At 40.2% G+C, this 22,815-nt stretch overlaps 1 protein-coding gene across 3 annotated transcripts in view; it reads left to right on the top strand.

Annotated features, from left to right (window-relative positions):
* The window catches only part of Magu (SPARC related modular calcium binding-like protein magu), a 52,387-nt gene that overhangs the window by 23,839 nt on the left and 5,733 nt on the right, over positions 1–22,815 (top strand). The window contains exons 2-5 of one of the 3 annotated variants that reach the window (XM_076812751.1): positions 5,846–6,005; positions 8,563–8,934; positions 10,776–11,000; positions 21,400–21,480. In XM_076812751.1, coding sequence (XP_076668866.1) covers positions 5,846–6,005; positions 8,563–8,934; positions 10,776–11,000; positions 21,400–21,480 — 838 coding nt within the window. The remainder of the gene's footprint in view (positions 1–5,845; positions 6,006–8,562; positions 8,935–10,775; positions 11,001–21,399; positions 21,481–22,815) is intronic. The other 2 variants (XM_076812760.1, XM_076812769.1) reach the window with 2 other exon arrangements.

Raw genomic sequence — 22,815 nt, 5'->3', positions numbered from 1 at the left:
AATAAATTTTTCTACTGCTTTCAATTTTATTTGTTATTCGAAATTTTATTTAAATACAAATTTTGCCAATCTCTGCCTTAAAGTTTAATGCGTGCTTTCCTATACTTCTGTATATCTTGGAAACTACAGCAAATATAAAAAATTGCTAGATTTTAATGGTTCCTTATGCTCTAACAACTATAAGCCATCGAAACGTTCAAAAATCATAGCGGGGTTCGTTTTTTATTCGAATTACAAACTTTAAAGAAATCTCAAACATTTGAGGGATTTCCACCCTGAGGAACCAAAAAAAGGTTAGCCGAAAAAGAAAATGGTCCCACACTTTTATTGAGATCTTCTACAAACGTGCAGAGTTTAAAGTGTTTCCTGTACGTTGCAATCGTTCGGAGGTCGATTCGCTTCGACACACACAAAATCGACTTTCCGAAAATTTTTAATGAAAATCTCCCCTAAAAGAAACTCTAAATTCTCGGGTTGCCAAAGTTCCCCTATCCCCGTCTGTTCTAATCAAAACGATAAAACCTCGACCTACCCATTTTCTTTAATATAACAAAAATCATACAATAATCAGCAAACAACGATTCCGAATCACCCCTTTAGATTAAACCCTTCCAAATCACCCCCTTGTCACTTTAATGGCCACAGACATTCATAGACTTCTAAAAACGGGAGCTTGCAGCAGCCAAAGAAGATAAACGAATTACGTTACATATTACATACTCGACTGTTCCACGGTATTACTTATCGAGCACCCTGTGCCAAGGGTGCACCGAGCCGCCCTCGCAGCGTCGCCCGGGTCCGCGCGCGAGTGCACCAGTGCACGGAGGTGTGCATGCGTGCAGGCTGCGCCAGCGAAACGCGCTGTCGTAACACGTAACGCCGAGAGAATGACACAAAGAGGGCTACTATATTGCGTATGCAGCTCGATACGATCTTGTCGCAGTGGCAACGGACAGCCTCCGAACGGTCACGAGAAAAAGGAGCGACACGCGTGCTCGATTTGAATCGCCGGTTTCCCCCTGCGGCGTGGTCGTCGCGATCCGGAAATAACAGAGCAGTTTTTCCTCCGAGTATGAGAGTGTTCCGTAATTCCGGGACTGTTGGACGTAGAGGAAGAAGAAACGAGCAGCCTGGGAGTGGAGGAGTCGCTAAAAGTGGCGAAGAATTTCTCTGGCTAGGGAAAAGGACGGCTGGCGTGCTGTCCTTCGATCGATCGCGGTGTACAGAATTTTCTCGCGTCGCATCCTGCGTTTTTCCTTCGATCGCGTCCATGCTGGCGCCAAGCGCGAGCGCTACGTCGGGTGTATCGTCGATCGCGTTAGCATTCGACGCGCGGTTCGATTATACCGCGCGCTGCACCACGTTGCACTGTATTACGCTGTATTGCATCGCGTTGCATCGATCGCGAACGGCGTCGCGCATTCCCGAGTACGCGGGTGTGCAAGCAATGATCGGGCGCCACCTTCGATGGATCTTTAATAGATCGATGGCGTCTTCCTTGGGAAAGGAATTCTGTTATGGTAGAAGGGTGTTTAGCTATTTTCGACGCAGCAACTGGCGTTCCTATTTTCTTTGAGAAAGAAGAATCTGGAATTCTTGGGAGTCTCTTTTGCACCCTCTAAGATGGTATTTCACGGTTTGTAGAATCTTTCGCGCCGTCTTTAGACTTTGCAGGAGCCTTGGATCCTCGGGTATTGAAGTTTTTGGCTATTTCTAGGGTTTTCGAAACTTTGGATTCTTACTAAAATCTGTGGAACTTCTATGATTCTGCTCTGGATCTGCATAACTACTAAGATTCTCCCTGAAGTCTATAGAACTTCGGAGATAATTCCGAAAATCTTTAGGACTCGTAGATTTCACCACAGAATCTGTGGAATTCTTAAGATTCTTCCTTGAATTTCCTTAACTCCCAAGATTCTTCCTAAAGTCTCTAAAACTTCGAAGATTCTTCCTAAAATCTCTAGAACTAAAATTGGGTCCAAAATTTGTTGAACTCTTGACTTTTCCCAAAATCTCCACAACTCCTAAGATTCTTCCTAAAATCTCTAAAACTTCGGAGATTCTTCCTAAAATCTCTAGACCTCCTAAATTTTTTCCCAAAATCTGTTGAACTTTGAAGATTCTTTCTAAAATCTTTAGGGACTCCGAAAATTTTTCCCAATATCTGTTGAACTCCTGACTTTTTCCAAAATCTCTAGAATTCCTAAGATTTTTCACAACAGCTCTAGAATTCCTATGATTATTCTCAAAATCTGTAGAACTCCTAATTGTAAGATTCTTCCCCGAATCTCCGCAACTCTCAAGATTCTTCCGTAATTCTCCATAACCCCAAGATTCTTCCTAAAATCTCTAAAACTTCAAAGATTCTTCCTTAATTCTCTAGAACTCCTAAATTTTTCCCCAACATCAGTTGAACTCCTGACTTTTCCCAAAATCTCTAGAATTCCCAAGATTCTTCACAAAACCTCTAGAATTCCTGATTCTTCTCAAAATCTATAGAACTCCTAATTGTAAGATTCTTCCTAAAATCTCTAGAACTAACATTTTCCCCAAAATTTGTTGAACTCCTGACTTTTTCCAAAATCTTCACAACTCCTAAGATTCTTCCTAAAATCTCTAGGACTCCTAAATTTTTTCCCAACATCAGTTGAACTCCTAACTTTTTCCCAAAATCTCTAGAATTCCTAAGATTCTTCACAAAACCTCTAGAATTCCTAAGATTCTTCACAAAACCTATAGAACTCCTAATTGCAAGATTCTTCCCTGAATCTCCATAACTCCCAAGATACATACTTCCCTGAATCTCCGTAACTCCCAAGATTCTTCCTAAAATCTCTAAAACTCCTAAGATTCTTCCTAAAATCTCTAGAACTCCTAAGATTCATCCTAAAATCGCCAAAACTCCTACGATCCTTTCCAAGATCTCCAGACCCCTCAAAATTGCCACAACCCCCAGAACTTCGCAAACCCCTAACTTCCTCAAAGACCCAGAATCCGTCTCAACCTTTCCTTTCCCCTCTTCCCCTATTAATAATTACTGTATATTTACCTCGATCAAGATATCACGTTGACGGCGCAGCAGAATCACCATATTTAGGACGTGTGTATCTATATAGGAAATGTTAGTTGAATGACGGGCAATATCTCATGCGCGATAATTAGCAGCCCTCGGCGATACATTCGATAGTTTCGTCGATAGTAATTGCCGACACGGCCGCCCATTAAAGATGGTAAATCGTGTTTCACATTCCGTGCAATGCAAATGCATGACGCAACGATACAGGCGCCTCTTCTGATGGATCGGAGGCGCCTTCTTTACTGGATAGAGGCGCCTCCTCCGAGTTAAAGACGCCTCTGTTCCACGCCGTTTCGCGTGAATCATTTCTGGAGTAGAGAGGCTTTCGATCGGCTAGGATTTCGCATGCTAGCACCGAGTCATCCAGTTCAATAAATAAATTCCCGTAGTCGCATCTCGCGGCAGATTTACTGCCGCGTCTTCACCTTCCTGTACGATAAGATAACATCTTTCGCTGTAAAACAGCCAGACAGGGTCGAGGTATAAGGAAACTTTATTTGCAAACCGTGTTATTCTCCCCAAACGAATACAATCCGTCCTTCATTATTCTGTCGGAAATGACGCTGCAGCATCGTAACACCTTATCTGACACACGCGCTGCTTACTCGAATATTCGAATACCCGATGAAATTATTTCTACTCGAAATTATTCTAACTATTCGTATAATTTCAGCTCTGCTTTGGAACAAACTAACGCTCGTTGCTGACGATCTATCAACCCCCAAACTATCCATTGATCCTTGGAAACTTTCGGCGCTATAGCTTGCAAATAAAATTGTAAATAGAATAGAGACTTTTGAAGATAAACATAAAATAATAAACGATAATAAAACAGTAATTGTGAATGCAAAGTGGCGATTAGATAGAAGTGCGAAGGAACTCGTGGAAATGTTTAAATGACGTTCGCGAAAGGATTAGCTCTATGCGCGGTGTTTTAAAAGCCGAAGAGAGTTTGAATTCTTTTCGAAGGTTGCGGTGCGGCCACCAATTATGGACAAGAAATGAGATTCGCAGACGCGCGTAAGAGGTCACGAATGATAGCATAATGCGCTGGCAGAATGTTCTTGGAACACCGAACGATGTCGATGGATTCAAGGAAAATCGTCGAAGAATTAGTCATACCGCGAAACATCCGGCCAGTTCTCATTTTAATCCTTTCTTCGCCGACACCCGTGCGAAGAGTCATCGTATCCTTCGAATAAGGAGGCGAAACGCGGCGCTCCGAACATCGTGCTTGACTAGTCGATTAAGTGTACTGCTAAAATGATTCATGGATATTACTCACCGCGAATTGAAGATATTTATTATAAGGTGGAATTTCACTTGCGTCCCTCCGCGATCATCTTATAATAACAAATGCAGCATCCAGATTATTTGTCAAAGTTGCACAGTCCTACTGTCTTTTTGCGAGTACAATTTATTAATATAGTTTAGGTCTGAACTGCTCAGAGTTTTCTATGGGAGGATATGATAATTTCTTTTCAAGTTTACTCGTTCAGTTACCTATTTAATTCTTGTTTTTACTAAATCGTTGTTATCAGTTAATTTTCATTTTGTCTTTGATGTTTTTGTGCTTTATAATGTCGTGTGCTGTAATGAACTTCGTTTTTCATATTGTAAACAATGGGGTCTACTCGCAAAAGGAAATAAAGAAATAAATAAGTAATTGAATCTAATATAATTAATGCTCATTACGATGATCACAGAGAACAGACCGTTTCCGAAACCTTTTGAACCTCGTCAGCATCAGTCTATTCTGATCAGGCCGGGATTCCGTTTGGAATTAATTAAGATCACTCCAATTTAAGGGGGATTCTCGTCTAACAGCCCCAAAAGTAACTGATACTTAAGATTTTTTTTTAAAAAACTGTTGGTTATATTGGGTTAATTTTTTGGGGATATAAGGAGGCATATTTAAACTTGCAGAAAATATTTGTTTTTATATCGATCCTTCTTATTATTTATTAATTATTATGCAATCTTGTCCACCTCTTCGACGATGTAACTCCCGTTGGCGAGATATGTAGCACCTATCACAGTCATTTGATTGCAAAAAAGATAGTAGTTTCTTAAAGTTAGATAGTTTACGCTGGGATTGGTCCACTGTAAGAAAAAAAAAAGAAAAATTGAAATAGTTATAGCGTTTGAAAGAAAAAGTACGTTTTTTTCTCAAACAAATTTTTCATATTATTCTTTATATCGACGAAAAAAATATTATAAATGAAAACTGAAATTACAACTTTAGGTCCCGTCTAAGCGTAAATTATTTAACTTTAACAAAATTGTCTTCTTTTTGCAATCAGATGACTGAGCTAGGTGCTACGGCTGACGCAAACATCGTCGAAGAGTTTAACACGATTTCACAATAATTAATAACTAATGCGAAGGATCTACATAAAAAAAATCTACAAGTCTAAAGATGCCTGCTTATATCCCCAAAAAGTTTAATGCAATATTAACCACAGTTTAAAAAAAAAAATCATAAATTTTGGGGGCTGTTACACGAGAATAAAGAAACACAATCTCGAGTTTCCACGAGCCTTCCAGGAGGAGCGGTTTACCGATCTCGGATCTTGTTTAATTAAGCGCTTAAACATCGTACGAGCGATTAAACCGTATACGATTTAATTTCGTTTGGTGAAGGGTTGAAGGAACGCTTCGCCGAGCGCTTCGGCGGGAAATGAGTGTTATTAAAGTGACATTCGGAGCTCGTCGGAGGCTTGGTATATCTTGACTTGTCACGCGTAACGTGTGGGTTGTGTGTTTTAGGAGGAGTGCAGGAAAAGGATAGCCGAGTGCACAATGAACGACGGTGCGAGCACACCGGTATGTGGGAGCGACGGTGTTACGTATTCGAGTCAGTGTCAGGTCATTTCGAAGCAGTGTCAAGGCATGTCTATTCTTATCAAACACACTGGCCCCTGTCCAGGTAGGCTGATACATTCTTCCCGCGATAGTGCTAGTAATAGTTACTGTACCGATGGTCGCGCGATACCACGTTCAGAACCTCAGAACCCCGACAACGGTTCCAGCGACGTGTCCACCTTGATTTCTGTGCACGATCAGATCGTGGTACCAGATACGAAATGATTAATGGGAACGTGCGGCTACCCAGAAATTTACAGCCGGGCTATCAGTACCCCTGTAGACTTCTGGACCTTCCGAAATCAAATTTCCAGGGCAAAGGGAATCGATTTGTAGTTACGTTAGAATACGTTTAGAATAAATTAAATATACAGGTTGCTGCTAAATTGTTTGACCAAATTTTACCAGCGTGCTCCGCTAATGACGTTGGAAAGGAAACACCGTATAAACCTAGTGCGCAGTTGCTTCCTATGAGTTGCAGCCGTAACAGTTGCGCGTTAGAGAAAAGAAGCCAGTAAATATTATTTGATGTTACTCAGACATAATAAGAGAATATAAAGAGACACAGTTAGGCATCAGATAACGATAAGGACGGCATCCTCGTAAACGTGTTCAGCCTCCTACGTGCAACTTGACAGGTCGCAGCTCGGAAGGAAGCATTTCTGTCTGGACCTAAGTTTATGGGACAAGTAGGTGCGCAGGTTTGATCAATGTAACTCGAAAGCTCGAAATCGTGAATTTTAAGAGTATCTTCCAATTTGATCCTGTCTGATTTGAAAGTTGTAAGCTTCGATAAGCTTATTTCTAAGATGCTTCATTTGCAAGTTTATAAGAAGCTATCATTCGATTCGTCTAAATGGGTGTTTGCGGATTTGACGCCTAAAAATGATACGTTTTTAGAATTTTTTTTATAAATAACTGTTCAAGATACCTTCATGAAACTTTTTGCATTTTATTAATCTATGTTTGCACTATAATTTCCTATTTTTGTATTGTCATAAAAAGAATTAAAAGATAAGTGTTTGCGGCGTGCAATGTAGCACCTCGTTCAATCATCGGAAATCGAAGAAGCAAGTGGTTTTTTTAAAGTTTAGGCCCAAAGCTAGTGGACCCCCCTGAAAATATTGAAACAAATTGAAAAACCCAAACTGGCGCGTGTTTGAATAAAAAGCTATAATTTTCGCCTATTTTTAACACCCGTTTTCTCCAATTAAAAACAAAGAAATCGTTAACTATTAACTATATATATATAAAAAGTTAAGGCAAAAAAGTTTTAGACAAAATTACGATTAGTTCTCTTTTAATTGTGCACGCCAGTTTAAGGAACAGTGTTTCGAGAGAAACGCACCTATCCTGCGAATAATTCGGACGACCTACTTTGCTTCTTACTTTTCTACAACTTCGAAAATATTCCGAACTTCTTGATGAAACTTTAACTGAACATTCTTAAAATATTATACTATCAATTGATACATATATAATAATAAATGATTTCTTGAAACCAGAAACCCGCAAATACCCCTTAAGCGGGAACACCACTGTGACCGCCGGAAAAGTAAGCCATTTTTAAGATTTTTTTCAGGCATAATTTATAGTTTTCATAGAAATATTGTATTACCTACCTTTAGTACGCTGTCTTAAGAGACTATAGAAAAAAAATAAATAGAAAAACATCCATAAGTTTTAATATATTAATTAATCTTCTACACACCCACACGCGAGCTGGTCGAAGGTGTAACTATGGAACAGCAGCTCCGAAATCAAATTTCATTTTTTTGTTATAAACTATACGAGTGTAGTTTCCGTTGCACGTACGGATTCTTTAATTGAAAACAAATGTTTTGAAATACGCTCGAAAAACTGTCCATGTTATTCGAGGATTTTTGAAACTTTTCTTGTAAAGCGCACCATTTTTACAAAAATAATTTATTTAAGAAATCGGTACACACAACAGAAACTACACTCATATAGTTTATAAAAAAGAAAATGAAATCTAATTTCAGACCTGCTCTTCCATAGTTACACCTTCGACCAGCTCGCGTGTGGGGGTCTAGAAGATTAATTAATACATAAAAATTTATGGATGTTTTTCTATTTATTTTTTTTGTATAGTCTCTTAAGACAGCATACTAAAGGTAGGTAATAAAATTTTTCTATGAAAATTGTATATTATTCCTGAAAAAAATTCATAAAAATGGCTTACTTTTCCGGCCGTCACAGTGGTGTTCCTCCTTAACAAGACGTTTCCAACGGTGCACCTAACTACCTACCGAACAGCGCTCGCTTCGAATCCAGCCTCGCGCTCCTCGCGCGCAAAACCGCGGCACGATGCTCCGCGCGGACGGTAACGCGCCATATCGCTGGCGTTCGATAAGCGTCGGCGCATCAAAGGAAAGCGCGCGTTCTTGCGCGTTCAGCCCAGGCGAATACTTTAGCGATCTTTGTATAGAGTCGTTGTTGTTCCACAAATTGAAACACGTGCAAAGCTGGGCGCGCGATATTGCGCGGGTTCGCGCGCGGCAACATTTTGGCCAAACAATTTAGGAAGACCGTACGCGCTTCGACGAAACGGTTACTTATCTATAACTCGGACGAAAATGTGATTGGACCTGCCCATCCAGAGACACCAGCGTGCTTCTCCGCAAGGCTGACCGCCAGGCCGGGCGCACGACCAGTCTGTCGTCCGGATGGCACGTACGCACCGGTGCAGTGCCACGAGGAAACCGGGTACTGCTGGTGCGTGACGCCGCAGGGCAGACCGCTGCCCGACACCTCGGTAAGACACCAAAGACCAAGATGTTTGAAACCCGGTCCCAGATCTGCTGCTTCCACCAGGAGCGGGCAAAGGAGGCGCTCGCCGAGCTGGAAGCAGCGCAGGCAGTACAACAGCAATCACAGGAACACCTGCGACCGCGCGGAGAAGTCCAAGTTTAATGGCAACCTCATCGAGAACTTCAAGATCGAGTACAGGCGGACCAACATCTCCGCTGACGGTGAGACTGGGATAAAAGATAAACAGGGTAAACGCACGTAATATGGAACACCTGATTTCAAAGCCTACCCTTACCCTATGTACACCGGAGTCTCGATAATCCGAGCACGCCAGGGTTAACTCACCCTGCTGAGTTATCTACTTGGTACAGCGTGCCTTGGATCATCGAGACTGTGTCGTGATATCTTAAAATTGGTATGGATGCTGAAGTTAAAGTTTGGTAAATTCAGTTGCTCCGAGTTGGCACTTCTCGAATTTAACAAGCTGCTATCCATCGCCCCCGTAGCGGTTTCGCAGTAATTCCCTAGAGCACGGCTGAAGGGGCTGAGAAAGCAAGGGTAGCTCGAAGTCCTTCGGTTTTGCACGAGAACACGAATAGATAATACCGTTGATAGATTACACTAGTTTACAGGGAATGTGTACAGCTGATGAGAGGTGACCTCCCTTATGGATTTTCTCCCCCTGATTTCGAAAATCGAGGTTAAATTTTATTTTATGAAACAGTTTTTAAGATATTGTTATTTTTTATACTTTTTTTATCCCTTCGCGGGAAAATAGAAACGGATAAAAAACGGCTGGTTTCTGTTCATGCGCGTAAAGATGATACTTTTACGCAAAAAATAACACCAACCAGAAGTAAATCGACCGAAAAATGACGAAGTTATTAGCGGTTGAGTGAATAAATTCAAATCCCACATTTTGACAAGTGACTATGCCGGTCGCTTTCTTTTGAACCGCTTAACCAATTAAAGATCCCGTTATACATATTTGTTCAGCATTTCAATGTCTTTCATTTGGTACCAAGAACGACCAAATCGGGCACATCTAGCTCCAGACATGGTTTTTAAAGTGAAGAGGTAAAAAAGATTGAAAAAATCACAATATCTTAAAAACTGTTCCATGAAACAAAATTTTAACCTTGATTTTCGAATCCAGCGGGAGAAAATCCATAAGAATAGTCACCTCTCATCAAATGTACATTTTCAGTGTGAACTAGTGTTATGAAGGGGGGACACCACTGTGAAGGCCGGAAAAGTAAGCCATTTTTTAAGATTTTTTTCAGGAATAATTTACAGTTTTCATAGAAAAATATTATTACCTACTTTTAGTACACTGTCTCTAGAGACTATACAAAAATAAATAAATAGAAAAACATCCATAAATTATAATCTATTAATTAATCTTCTAGACCCCCCACGCGAGCTGATCGAAGGTGTAACTATGGACCAGCAGGTCCGAAATCAAATTTAATTTTTTTTTTATAAACTATATGAGTGTAGTTCCCGTCGTACGTACGGATTCTTTGATTGAGAGCAAATTTTTTGAAATACACTCGAAAAACTATCCATCTTACTCGCGGATTTTCGAAACTTCTTCTAAAGCGCACTATTTTTACAAAAATAATTTGTTTAAGAAATCGGTACGTGCAACGGAAACTACACTCATATAGTTTATAAAAAAAAAAATCAAATTTGATTTCGGACCTGCTGTTCCATAGTTACACCTTCGACCAGCTCGCGTGGGGAGGCGTAGAAGATTAATTAATATATTATAATTTATGGATGTTTTCCTATTTATTTTTTTTGTATAGTCTCTTAAGACACCGTCCTAAAACTAGGCAATACAAATTTCCTATGAAAACTTTAAATTATTCCTGAAAAAAATTCTTAAAAATGGCTTACTTTTCCGGCCGCCACAGTGGTGGTTTCCCTTAAATTGAGCAAGTATGGACTGAAAACTACCCCCATTTTCCCAAACCCCTTCAGTGTCCCTGGCGAGGGGCGTGTCTGAAGGTCTGCGGTTTTTTTTTATATCGCTTCTGCACGGTTGGTTGATCGATAGGCGACAAGAACGTGGAGCGGGTGCTGTCGTGGAAGTTCGTCACCCTGGACAAGAACGGGGACGGCTACCTGGACAGGACGGAGTACAAGGAGCTCCGGCGGCTCGCGAAGAAGGCGGTAAGGCCGAAGAAATGTGCTCGCACGTTCGCCCGCACGTGCGACCTAAATCGGGATTTGAAACTCTCCAGGCAAGAATGGGGTGCCTGCCTCGCGAACGACTTCACTCGTAAGTTTAACACGTGGTGCACGTGCTTCACACATATACACACGTGCAGACGCACACGCGAGATAAGGGGAGATCTCGGGGGCCTGTCGGACCTCTTGGACCGACGCCTTGCACGATCGGCGATCATCGATCCTCTCCTTCGAACACTAAAATCATTCCTTCCTACGCCAACGAAGGAATTGAAATTAGAAGAAATTTAGTGTACAATGATCCACAGTGTTTCCTTTTTGTAGAGAAATCCAGATCGTACTCCGAATTGTCAACTCTAAGCATTGGTAGGCGAGAATCCTCAAGGTCGCATCTGGAGGCTATTGGGTGGATAAATCAGTTTTGAACGCGCTGATATTTGCGAAGCGGCGCCACGCTGTTGCGCCACGAAAGATTGTCTCTAGGATCTGCGTTTCGGTATACAGGACGTTTCAAAATTACAGGTGCAACATCATTAAGGGGGCATTCTACTTTGATCGGCCGAGAAATTAAGCTGTTTTATAAGATTTTTTCTCTGTAAATACATTATATAACGGAATAAATCTTTTTGGGTCGTTCCACGCGAAATCGGACACTTCTTGGAGTAACATTTTCGATTTCGCTGAAACCTGGATATATTGTAGTCTGTAGTGATATATAAACGTATCTCGAAAGATTTTTCAAAATTGTAAAAAATTGTGGGTATTCTAGCTTTTCGAAATATAGTGTTGATTTTTATTTTCAATAAATAAGTGTTTAGAACAATTGTAAAATAAATGGTCAAAGATTTGTTTTTATTTTAAGTGAAATAATTTTTATTAAGTACTCTTATGTCTCCACTGTGAGCTCCCAAAAGCTCATTCTTATCAGTTTCTTAGTTCAACAGTTATAATTTATTGAAAAAAGGTCAACACTATATTTCAAAGAACTTAAAATCCACAATTTTTATAAATTTGAAAAGTCCTTCGAGATACGTTTATATATCAATAAAGACTATTACATATCTTCATTAAAATCCGAAATATTACTGCAAAAAGTGTCCGATTTCGCGTAGAATAACCCTGTTGGTATTTATTAAGCTACTCTAACTTATATTATACAAAAAAATTAAAAAGAATTCTTTTTATAGCTTCCATATGACACCCAAAAAAAGGGGTATGTCCGCGGTGCAATTCGTTTCTCCACTCATCCTTATCTGAAACAGAAAATTCCGAAGGATTCTTAATCTGTACAAGTGTCTCTATCGCCCGTACCTCAATTAACAATTTTTGTAGAAAAATAACAGAATAGTGCCGGTTTGGAAAGAAGGTGGACAAAACACCCAAAAATTGTTCAACAAAAAATTGTTAATTGAGGCTCGGGCGATAGTGACACTGATATAGATTCAGAATCTTTTCGAATATTTTATTTCGGATAAGCCTGAGTGGGGAAATCCCCCAAAAAATTCTTCTTACATTTTGTTTGTATAATACAAAAGCAGCTTAATAAATTCCAAAAAGATTTATTTCATTATACCCTGTATTTACTTAGAAAAAAATCTTCAAACCTCGCTTAATTTTCCGGCCGATCAAAGTAGAATGTCCCCTTAAAAGTCTTAAAGAGTTTACCTCAAAATTTTCACACCAAAGAGATCGCTTAAAATTGAAATAGAAATTAAGTTCGTGCCAAGGGAAACTCTTTCCCTCTTGCATCTCACAAACTCTATCAACCAATTAAGTTTACACCTGTAACTCTGACACACCTCGTGGCAGATTCCTGCAGAGAAACACATTTCCACCCAATTGCTGTCGTTAAAAAGACAACGGAGGAATAATCCATGATCGTCCTCGTGCAAGAATGACACAATACGGTTAAACTCGATACACGACCGTCATTATTCTTGGTCGTTGCGCCAAACTTTATCAATGCTAACTCGACATTTTCGATGTTCCAAATCCCACCTGGGACACTAATATCTAATGATCAACTACCAAGAAGGTAAGGAGCCACTCGCTACACCTTGTTGACCCACCCATCGCGCTTCAAGTGACAAACTGATGGCACAAGTGGCGTTAAATCGCGACCGTAAATTCACGGCTACGACCAGGTTTTATGGCGATCGTAAATCGGGATTAACACCACCGATCATACTCACCAACGCTGCCTAACACGTGCTAATCGATCTACCCGCGTCGCATTGCAATCGCTTGGGAGCAATTGCCGCGCATAGTCTCTTTCCTCGTTTCCTGGGTGAAGGTTGCTGCTCCGCTTCCTAGCTACTCCGCGGGCACGTACCTTAGATCCACGTCGAAGTTCACGTTTCTTACTTCACGATCTTTCTTCTAGGTGACGAAAAAAGACACGATACTGGTGCTTTGTACTCAGTTTTATTCATCTATTGTTCATTCATCACCTAAACTGTTTACAACTTTCACAGTTTTGGACTCGTCCAAAGACTGGCGGCTTTCTTACTGGGTAGAAAAAATTAAACCAATCGTTTTTTTAATCCTCATAAGTGTCACTATCGCCCCTATTAAAATCGAGTCAATATTTTCTAAACATTTATTTTTTTTTTACACCTAAAAGTCACGAAAACCGCAGCAAAAACGTATTTTTTCTTTAACCGACTAACATTTTGTAGAATTTTTTTTTAAACTCTTTTTTTTAAAGTCCCAGCCCTAATGCTATACTAAGCCATGCTACGTTTTAAAAAAATTAGCTTCAATACATTCTTATGGAACCGTTCCCTCCAAAAGCTAAATTAAAACATAGTATCGCATAGTATAGCTTAGCTTAGCTTCCCGGTGGATTCCCTTACACATTCCAGCTCGCGTGGGGGGTCTAGAAGAGTAATTAATATATTAAAATTTAACCATGTTTTTCCACTTTTTTTTATATAATCTCTTAAGACAGCCTACTAAAGGCAGGCAATACAAATTTTCTGTGAAAGCTGTAAATTATTCCTGAGAAAAATTCTTAAAAACCGCTTACTTTTCCGGCCGTCACAGTGGTGTTCCCCCTTAAGAGGGGAACGTGCAGTCAGAATCGCACGAATTCATCGTGGTTCTAATTACGGGTGATTAAATTACGAGCATGTGGACGCATATGGCTATCGTAGCTTATTAGTCACGGGACGAGCGCTGTATCGCGCTTTAAAAGCAGATAAATGGACGTTTCTTACGGGGGAGCCATAATTTACTCGATCTGGGATGAAGCGATCTAAAGCGTCGCAGTTGGATCGTTTTATCGCCCCGCGCTATTATAACGCTTCTTAATCTTCGTTTACATGCGAGGAGTGTGTATCTTTCCAATTAAAGTGGCCCGTTCTTCCCTCCCGCCCCCTCTCCCCCGCTCATCGCTAAGTCTACGATCGCTTGACACTTTCATACTGCGCGATAACTCGCGCTCGAGGATTTTTAGAGGAAGCGAGTGGAGAGGAGGCCCGCGGCGATCGCGTAGTTCATTCCCACAAGGGGTTGCGTATTTCCATAAACATTACGCGCGCGAGCTTCTCTGCTTGGCAGGACCTCGAGTACCTCTGCTTATCTTTTGTACAGCTCCCTACGCCCTCTGTACTATGCCGTGTGCTAGCGTTCCGTAGAAATTTATGCATTCACTCGGTTCTGAACATTTCCCGACACGCGAGACGTGCGATAGCCCTCTTTAGTTTCGAAATTTCTTCCGTATGCCCTCAGAGCTATCATTCGACGAGCATTAAGGGGGGAGCCTGGTGTAACTAAATGAAAATCGCGGCATTTTTCGGGAATTTTTTTTAAAGAAAGTATTTGATAGATCTTTCTGAAACTTTCAGGATATTGTATTAACAGGTTAAGGTATATAACAAAAAAAAAAATTATTAAAAAAGAGCGGCAAATGACAAAGTTATGCCCAGTCCGTTGGCGACGCAATTATTGCACTGCGGGCAACGTAGCGTCGTTTGGTTTCATCTGAAACCAAAAATCGAACAATTTTCTTTTAGTTTATGAGTGTACGCACAGAATGAAGTAATTTGAAACTTAAAAGATGCAAAATGAACAAACGGCGGCCTCTTGAATAAAAAGTTCACTGTTTCCAACGAAATTTTGCCTTAAATGTCTAAAAAAAAGTTATTTATTTAAACAATATCATTATACTAATAACTTAGTACTATGAAGAAAATGTTCACAAATATCCGTGCACAAGGCCAAGTCGATTGGTTGAATATTTTTTTAGTTACATTGCCCGCAAAGTATAAAACTGTCGTTTCGAGAAAAACACATTTCAAGTTTTGTGGTAGCCTGGCGCTCCGTAGCAAAACCGGCTATATCCGCTTTAATTTTTCGAATTTCGTTTTGCGGCTTTGGGAACATATTGTCGTGATGTTCAACTATTGATTTATGCAAAAAAAAAATCGATTTCTTCGATCCGCTACACCAGGCTTCCCCCTTAATATGTCACGCCTTAAAGCATCCATCATTCGATCCTGAATTCCCAATCTCAACCCCGTCTCAAGGCCTCAGTTTTCTGCTTTGTCGAAATCCCTTTGTTACGGTTATAAATGCGCAGAGGGGTGAAGGAATTTAATTCTATTAAAACAGAGAACATTGAGGCGTTCACTGCCACGCGATTGCCTCGCGTTTTCAGTTCACTCACATTCGTTCAAACATTTATTTTTTAAATGATCTACTTGCTACTTTATGTCATTCCTGCTGACAGTGGTACACTTCAGAAGCTTGCGAATCTAGGGGTTTATTTATTGCACTGCATTAAAAAAACGAAAAGGCGCGATACCTTTAGGGGTTGATTTCAACCCTTCGGAGTGAATTTCAGCAGAGAAAAATTTCTCCTTAAACAGATGGGAGACCGAGGGCGGTAGTAGCACTTTGACTTTCGAATACGACTACGCAAGAACTATTACATTCACAATAAAAGTTCGTACACGAAAGTGTTACTTACTTATCTGACATTATTGAGTCACAACAATTTCACTGTACGTCAAGTAATATCCAAGTTAGTAATATAAAAATGGAAAGCGGAGAAAGTGTTACAGCCGCTCCTGATCCCCGGAGCCGTTGTAACTCTGCATGGGGTCGATAATGACAGAAATTTAAATTTACAAGGTTAAAGTATTTATTGATTTAAATTATGGTATATCAATGAGCAGAAGTAGAATTTATAAGCAATTATACGGCATCGCAATTATTGTGGCAGATATAAAAAACACTTTGGCTGGTGCATTCTTCAGGTGCTTAGTCCTTGCGTTCAGTACATTGCACCCATCTTTCAATTCTCAATGCAGAGAAGAGAGTAATATTTTTCAGCTTCTTTGTTATGTTGCGGTACAGCCGATCCCGACTGCCGATGTTACAATCATCCCCGGCCATGCTTTTGAACTTAAATTATAAATTTCGACTCACGGGGCACTTAAAAGTGTTAAGTAACGATCAGTATTACTTTAAAAAAGGTCAGATTAAAGATTAAAAAGAAAGAAAGAGTCCGTACTTACAAAGGGAACATTTATATTACGATTTTAAATCAGTAAGAAAAAGTAACTTTAGGATACCGAAAAGTTATTTTGCCCACTATACAAAATTTATATTAATATCTATTATATGTTCTGAGGTATTTAACGTGTTACATTCACCCCCGTTACTACCGACCCGGTCTAACCTACCTTCTCCAAAAATTCTCTACAGTTACACGAAGTCCCACTAAAATCAGAAATTTCGGATTGGGAACGCTCCCTTCTTACAGGGGAAGATCCCGAACCCGGAACTTCGAAAAATTCTGAAACTTTGTGAATACGTAGGGGATTTCCTCCTGATTACAACGCAAATTTTGTTTACTCCCCAAATTCACTCGAGGGGGGTGAAATTAACCCCTGAAAATTCGACAATTTTGTAATATAACTCGCGAACCGCAAGAGATAGAAAAATAGTTTCAAAACAAAAGTTACTTCTTTTAATTAGCTCTATCATTTGGCAAAGAAATTATTTTACAGTTCACGAGTTATAACACCAAATAGGAAAATAACCGGATATTCAGGGACCAATTCCACCCCCTTAGAGTGGATTTGTGCAGCAAACAAAAATTGCGTTGTGATCAGGAGGAAATCCCCAACATATTCACAAACTTTCAAGACGTTTCGAATTTCCAGGTTAGAATTTCCATCCCCAATTCTATTCTACAACCAGCACTACACCCTCCTCCGTCTCGGAGCCCAGCACAGCCGCAGTTGCGAGTATTCCATTTCTCGTTACCCGCCCACCGCATAAATCTATAATTACTTAACATCCCGATGCACCGCGCACTACATGCATGCTAATTACCTGCTGCCTGCATATTACATGAGGCATACGCCGCGGGGTAGAGAGGCCGGGGGGGGAGGGGGTTTTAAAACGGAGCCTGGGACGACGGGTCCGCGAGGGAAGGGCGCGTGTGCGACGTCGTTGAAGTCGGCTATAAATAAAAATATCACAAAGACCGGTGGCCGTCGCGTGTCGTCCGAGGATAACGCCGGAAGACCGTCGTCGCGGACGTCGCCGTCGTCGGCGTCTAAATCGTGGCATAAATTACGGGGAGCCGTTGCCTGGACAGGATGTCGCGCGCGCCAAGGGTCGTCTTCCATAGTCGGCCCCGTTTAACATTCGTGAATCCTGCCGGAAGTTTGCCCACACTCGCGGCTGGCCGCCGTGGAATTGGAAGCAATTGACCCCGCGCACATGCTCCGTACTCGCGGCTTGGCCTACGAGAATGAACGGCCGCCCGCGCGACCCGTCGCTTCGTAAATCCGCGCCTACGCCAACTATCAGCTCGTTCCGCGAGCAACGCCGAGCAGGCTTCTGCGTACGTAACTGCGGCACACGTACTCGCCGCTAGGGCCACAGCGAGCTCGTAAATTTGGCGGCTAATTGGGGGCCACCGATTAAGGGGGACTCGCCGAATCCCATCTTTGGGCTCTCCAGTGAGCTGCGCTGAGATTCGCGGGGACTAGATGCGAGTTAGGGTTCTTTAGAGTTTGGAGAGTAAACCGCTACTGGACGAGGCTAGGGTCCTTATGTAGATTGCGTGTAAATAACCAGGGATTGAAATTGATTATTATAAAGATTTCGGTTCTTGAAAGAGTTATGAAGAACCTTTATTAGGAATAAGCGTTATAAAGAACCTAAATATCAGACTATATAAGAATAAGTTACGGTTCCTATATAGCTCTATAACTTTTATTTTTTAGGTTCTATAACTTTTATTTGTTAGGACCTATAACTTTTATTTTTTAGGTCCTATAAGTTTTATTTTTTAGGTTCTATAACTTTTATTTTTTAGGTCCTATAAGTTTTATTTTTTAGGTTCTATAACTTTTATTTTTTAGGTTCTATAACTTTAATTTTTTAGGTTCTATAACTTTTATTTTTTAGGTTTTATAAGTTTTATTTTTTAGGTTCTATAACTTTAATTTTTTAGGTTCTATAACTTTTATTTTTTAGGTTCTATAACTTTAATTTTTTAGGTTCTATAACTTTTATTTGTTAGGTTCTATAACTTTTATTTTTTAGGTGTTTTCCTTTTTTTTTGTAAGAAAAATATTTTCTATCTTTTTTTAAAGAATTTATATTGAAAATAGTGGAGGGGAATAGTGTCCTGCTCTCTGTAAATTTTCATTCAAATCATTGGAGCAGTTTTCGAGATTTTATGCTCACCGTTTTGGAAAACGTAGTTTCTGGGAAATCGCGTTTAAAGTTGGACATCGTTATCCGATGTGATGTGCAGGCTCGTACATTTTTTACTGTAAGTCCTTCATTTTTTAGAATTTCGGGGCTCGCTTACGCTTAAAATACGTAGAAAAGATGTAGCTAGCGGAATATGCAAACATCCTAAAAAACAATTTTCGAAAATTTTGAGGGTAACCTGCCCCCTTAAGGGGGTAATCTAGAGTGTAACTGCCCGTTTTTCAACGCCCTCATCCGAAATTTATTTAGCAAAAACTATAAGTTTCTGCTATCTGGCGATTTGCCTGCATATTAAGGTAGGTTTGAAGTAATACTCAGAATTTTGTTATCCAGTTTGTTGCATATATACATGGATATAGTCGGTGGCACAAACTTCTTCAAAAAAAATCTTTTCCAACGGTCATTGGTGTGGGACCTGTTCTAGTCATCCAAAATGGAAAAACTAAGATTTATTTTCTTTATTATGTTTGTCGCTAAGGTTTGAACCACGGACGAGTCTCTATACTGTATACTATAAATTCTACGGAACGGAAAAAGCTAAATTTTGCAGATTTTTATTGTTAGCGGACCTCTGTGGAAAAAGAACCATAGCGACAAATATAATAAAGAAAATAAATCTTAGTTTTTCTATTTTAGATGACTAGAACAGCTCCCACACCCACGCACGTCGGAATTGTTTTGAAGAAGCTTGCACCACCGACTATATCTATGTATATGTGCAACAAACTAGATAAAAAATTCTGAGCATTACTTCAAACCTACCTTGATATGTAGGCAAAATGCCAGATAGTATAACCTTATAGTTTTTATTAAATAAATTCTCAAAGATGACGTTGAAAAACGGGCAGTTACAGTAGAGTGCCCCCTTAAAGGACAGACCAATTGCTTCTCGAGAAGCTGAACAGTTTGATGAATAGCGTCACTTCGTTTCCGTCTGTATTTTTCTGGATTTATAGGCTGTAAAAGGTAATTTATCTTTTGTTAAACAGCGGTGTGCATAATCGTATTTGAAACATACTTCTAAATTAATTTTCCTTTAATATTTTGGATAATAAGATCGTAGAGGTGTCGAGGGACAATTCAGACAAAGTATTTGGCCACATTGACTCTTCCTTCCAAAGTTAACGAGGAGACCATCTCTCGCTACAGAAAGAAGAGATGGTCGAGCTATAATTCCTTTTATTATATTTGTTTATTTATTTAATCGGCAGTAGGTAGTTCACTTTGCGTTCGGTGGGTTCCTTACTTGTTGGTCGTAAACAAATTAAATATCAATAAATCTGTAATAATTGTAGTATTCACTCATAAATTATTTTCCTGTCTTCTTTGTTATTCTTTCACGAATAATTAACAATTATATGAGTGGCCTCTGCCAACGACAAAAAACATTTATCCCGGCACCTGGGGAGAGGTGCTCATATGCCAGCATTTCAGATTTCAACCTGATTCTCAGCAAATATTAACTTAAAACAAATATCGACCACTTTTCCTGAATCAGCATAGAAATCTGAACATACATATAGGTTTATTCTTCAGAACATACCTTAGGGTTATTCTTCAGAACATACCTTAGGTTTATTCTTCAGAACATACCTTAGAGGTTTATTCTTCAGAACATACCTTCGAGGTTTATTCTTCAGAACATACCTTAGGTTTATTCTTCAGAACATACCTTAGGTTTATTCTTCAGAACATACCTTAGAGGTTTATTCTTCAGAACACACCTTAGGTTTATTCTTCAGAACATACCTTAGAGGTTTATTCTTCAGAACATACCTTAGGTTTATTCTTCAGAACACACCTTAGGTTTTTTCTTCAGAACACACCTTAGGTTTATTCTTCAGAACATACCTTAGGTTTATTCTTCAGAACATACCTTAGGTTTATTCTGCTAAATTGAGTAATATCAGTATTAGTTAGTTTTAATAGCCATTTTATATCAGGTGAACCGGCAGTCCCGGACTTACCCTACAGTTTAGTATATCCTTTCTGTCGTTCTGTTCTATTCGTAGTGTAGAGAAGATTAGGAAATATCGCAGACACTCTCGTCTATTTAGCCAATGTAGAATGCTTGTTATCCTCGCCTCAGCCTTCTGAAGTGGTATACACACTTTGCTTCCAAGCATATATCCGCCCAATCGTAAAAGTAGAATCGCCTGTGAAACGGTGGATGCATAGAATAATCGTGGCCACTTGCATGTTGAGTAATGGCATTCGTCGTGCCCAGGATTCCTCAATGTCTCCTCGCTCGAGTCAGTTCTGACTCCTTTCTGTCTTCCAAGTGCAACTTACTCTCTCACTCATTCCCGAATCACCAATGCTCTCAGCAAAGTGCAAATAATAATCCCCGGTACCCGTTCGCCGCGGAAAGGCCACTCAGCACGTTGATTCTCGTAACTCCCGGGACGTTTTCCCCAAATGCATGCCCCTTTAACGCGTAGCTCTCGCATGGTCTGTGCCGATGGCACGCGCTAAGCCACCGCATGAGGCGCGTCCCCTCGAAACGAGCAATGGGAATATCGAGAGCCCCGCGAAGCAAACGTACGGGGAACAGAAGCGCAATACTTTCGGGGCTGTGTGAGACTGCCGCTTGGAGAATAGACGCATCGAAGGGGTGACCCCGAATCGATGTGCTCGCCACCGCTCTCGCTGCTCTGCTAGAAAAACCTGCGATGCGCGAATGACAAAAAAACATTGTACATATAGGTAAGGCCGGTCGGCTGAGTGACATCATTGTTATCATTTAGTACGTTTGTTCTTGTCGCTGAACCCCGCAGACGAGCGCCCCGAGGTCCCTGAGGCCCAGAGGACCCGGGCCACGGACCAAGGTGAGTCCCAGTTCTGCACGTCCACAACCACTCTCACCTTACTTCTGTGAATCCTCTTCTTCGAGCCTCTCTACTGTCGCCACTGTTTCGCCGCTGCCACGTTTCTTATGGATTTCCTGCAAACACGTTCGCAATTGGCGTGATTAAGGGGAGGTTCTGGTCTAGAGCCCCTAAAAATAGGTGATCTTTAGGAATTAATTAAAGGAAAACTACTTTATATAATTTAATGGAACTTTTTGCATTCTGTTAAGGATGTCTTAGATTATAGAGATATATTTTTTGTTTTATAATTAATCATTGCAGACGGCACTGGGGAGCCGTTAAAGTCAAGGTGTCACAAAATTGATCAAAATCGGTGGGACCTGTGTCTCCAAAAGTTATTCTCCGATTCGACTGAAACTTTTTTTATTTTTAAGAATATACGTCTGGCTAGGGAGTAAACCAGAAAAAAATGCAAAAGTGAGATTTTTTAAGAAAATAACGACACTTGAAGTTTGAAATCACTTTTTCCCTATATTTTTCACCCTTCCAACGCCTTTGAAAATTATAAATTCTCATTTTTTGTATTTTTTCTGGTATCTCCCCTAGCCAGAAGTATATTCTTCAAAATAAAAAAATTTTCAATCCAATCGGATAATAACTTTTGGAGATACAAGTCCCACCGTTCTGAGAACACTGTTTCGAGAAAAACGCGTTTAAAGTTTCACGTGGGCGCCGAGTGGCCGTTACTCAAATGCCATAACTTCGGGAATTTTACGAATTTCAACAAATCCTTTTAAACACGTATTCCCAAAATATTGCACATTCAAAAAACGAAATAAAAAAATTGACTTTTAGACCGGAACCTCCCCTTAATATTTGATGAATTCCATTACACAGTCGCGTTCTTTATTATTTTCTACGCTGTTAATATTGCTGTACTGATAGCATAAAAATCTACAAATATTTAAATCCTCAATTAGTATAACAAGAAAGCCGTCTAAAATGGATACAGTATCATTGTTGCTGCGGGTCAAAATTAGAGCTGTAAATATTCGAATAATCAGTAGTATTCGAATATTCAAAGTGATCGAATCTCGAGTCGTGCGAAAAGAAATCTGAACGTGAAATATTCGTTCACAAATTATCGCAAAATTCTATTCATAATTGCCTCTTACAATTTGTCAAAATACTTATTGGAAAAACGTGCACCTCCTGGCCAAAATAAATCGCACACTCATCCCTTTATCATTTTCATGGAAATTCTGCGCGCTAATTCGAGAGGGATGCAATAACTATTCCAAGCCCGTCTCCCAATAGTTTCTTAACCATCTTGGAGACCCATCGCGACTACTC

Source organism: Andrena cerasifolii, chromosome 1 (genome assembly GCF_050908995.1).
Source record: "Andrena cerasifolii isolate SP2316 chromosome 1, iyAndCera1_principal, whole genome shotgun sequence".
NCBI classification, from domain to species: Eukaryota; Metazoa; Arthropoda; class Insecta; order Hymenoptera; family Andrenidae; genus Andrena; species Andrena cerasifolii.
Note: the sequence above shows the minus strand (reverse complement) of the source record. Positions and strands in the feature narration are given on the sequence as shown.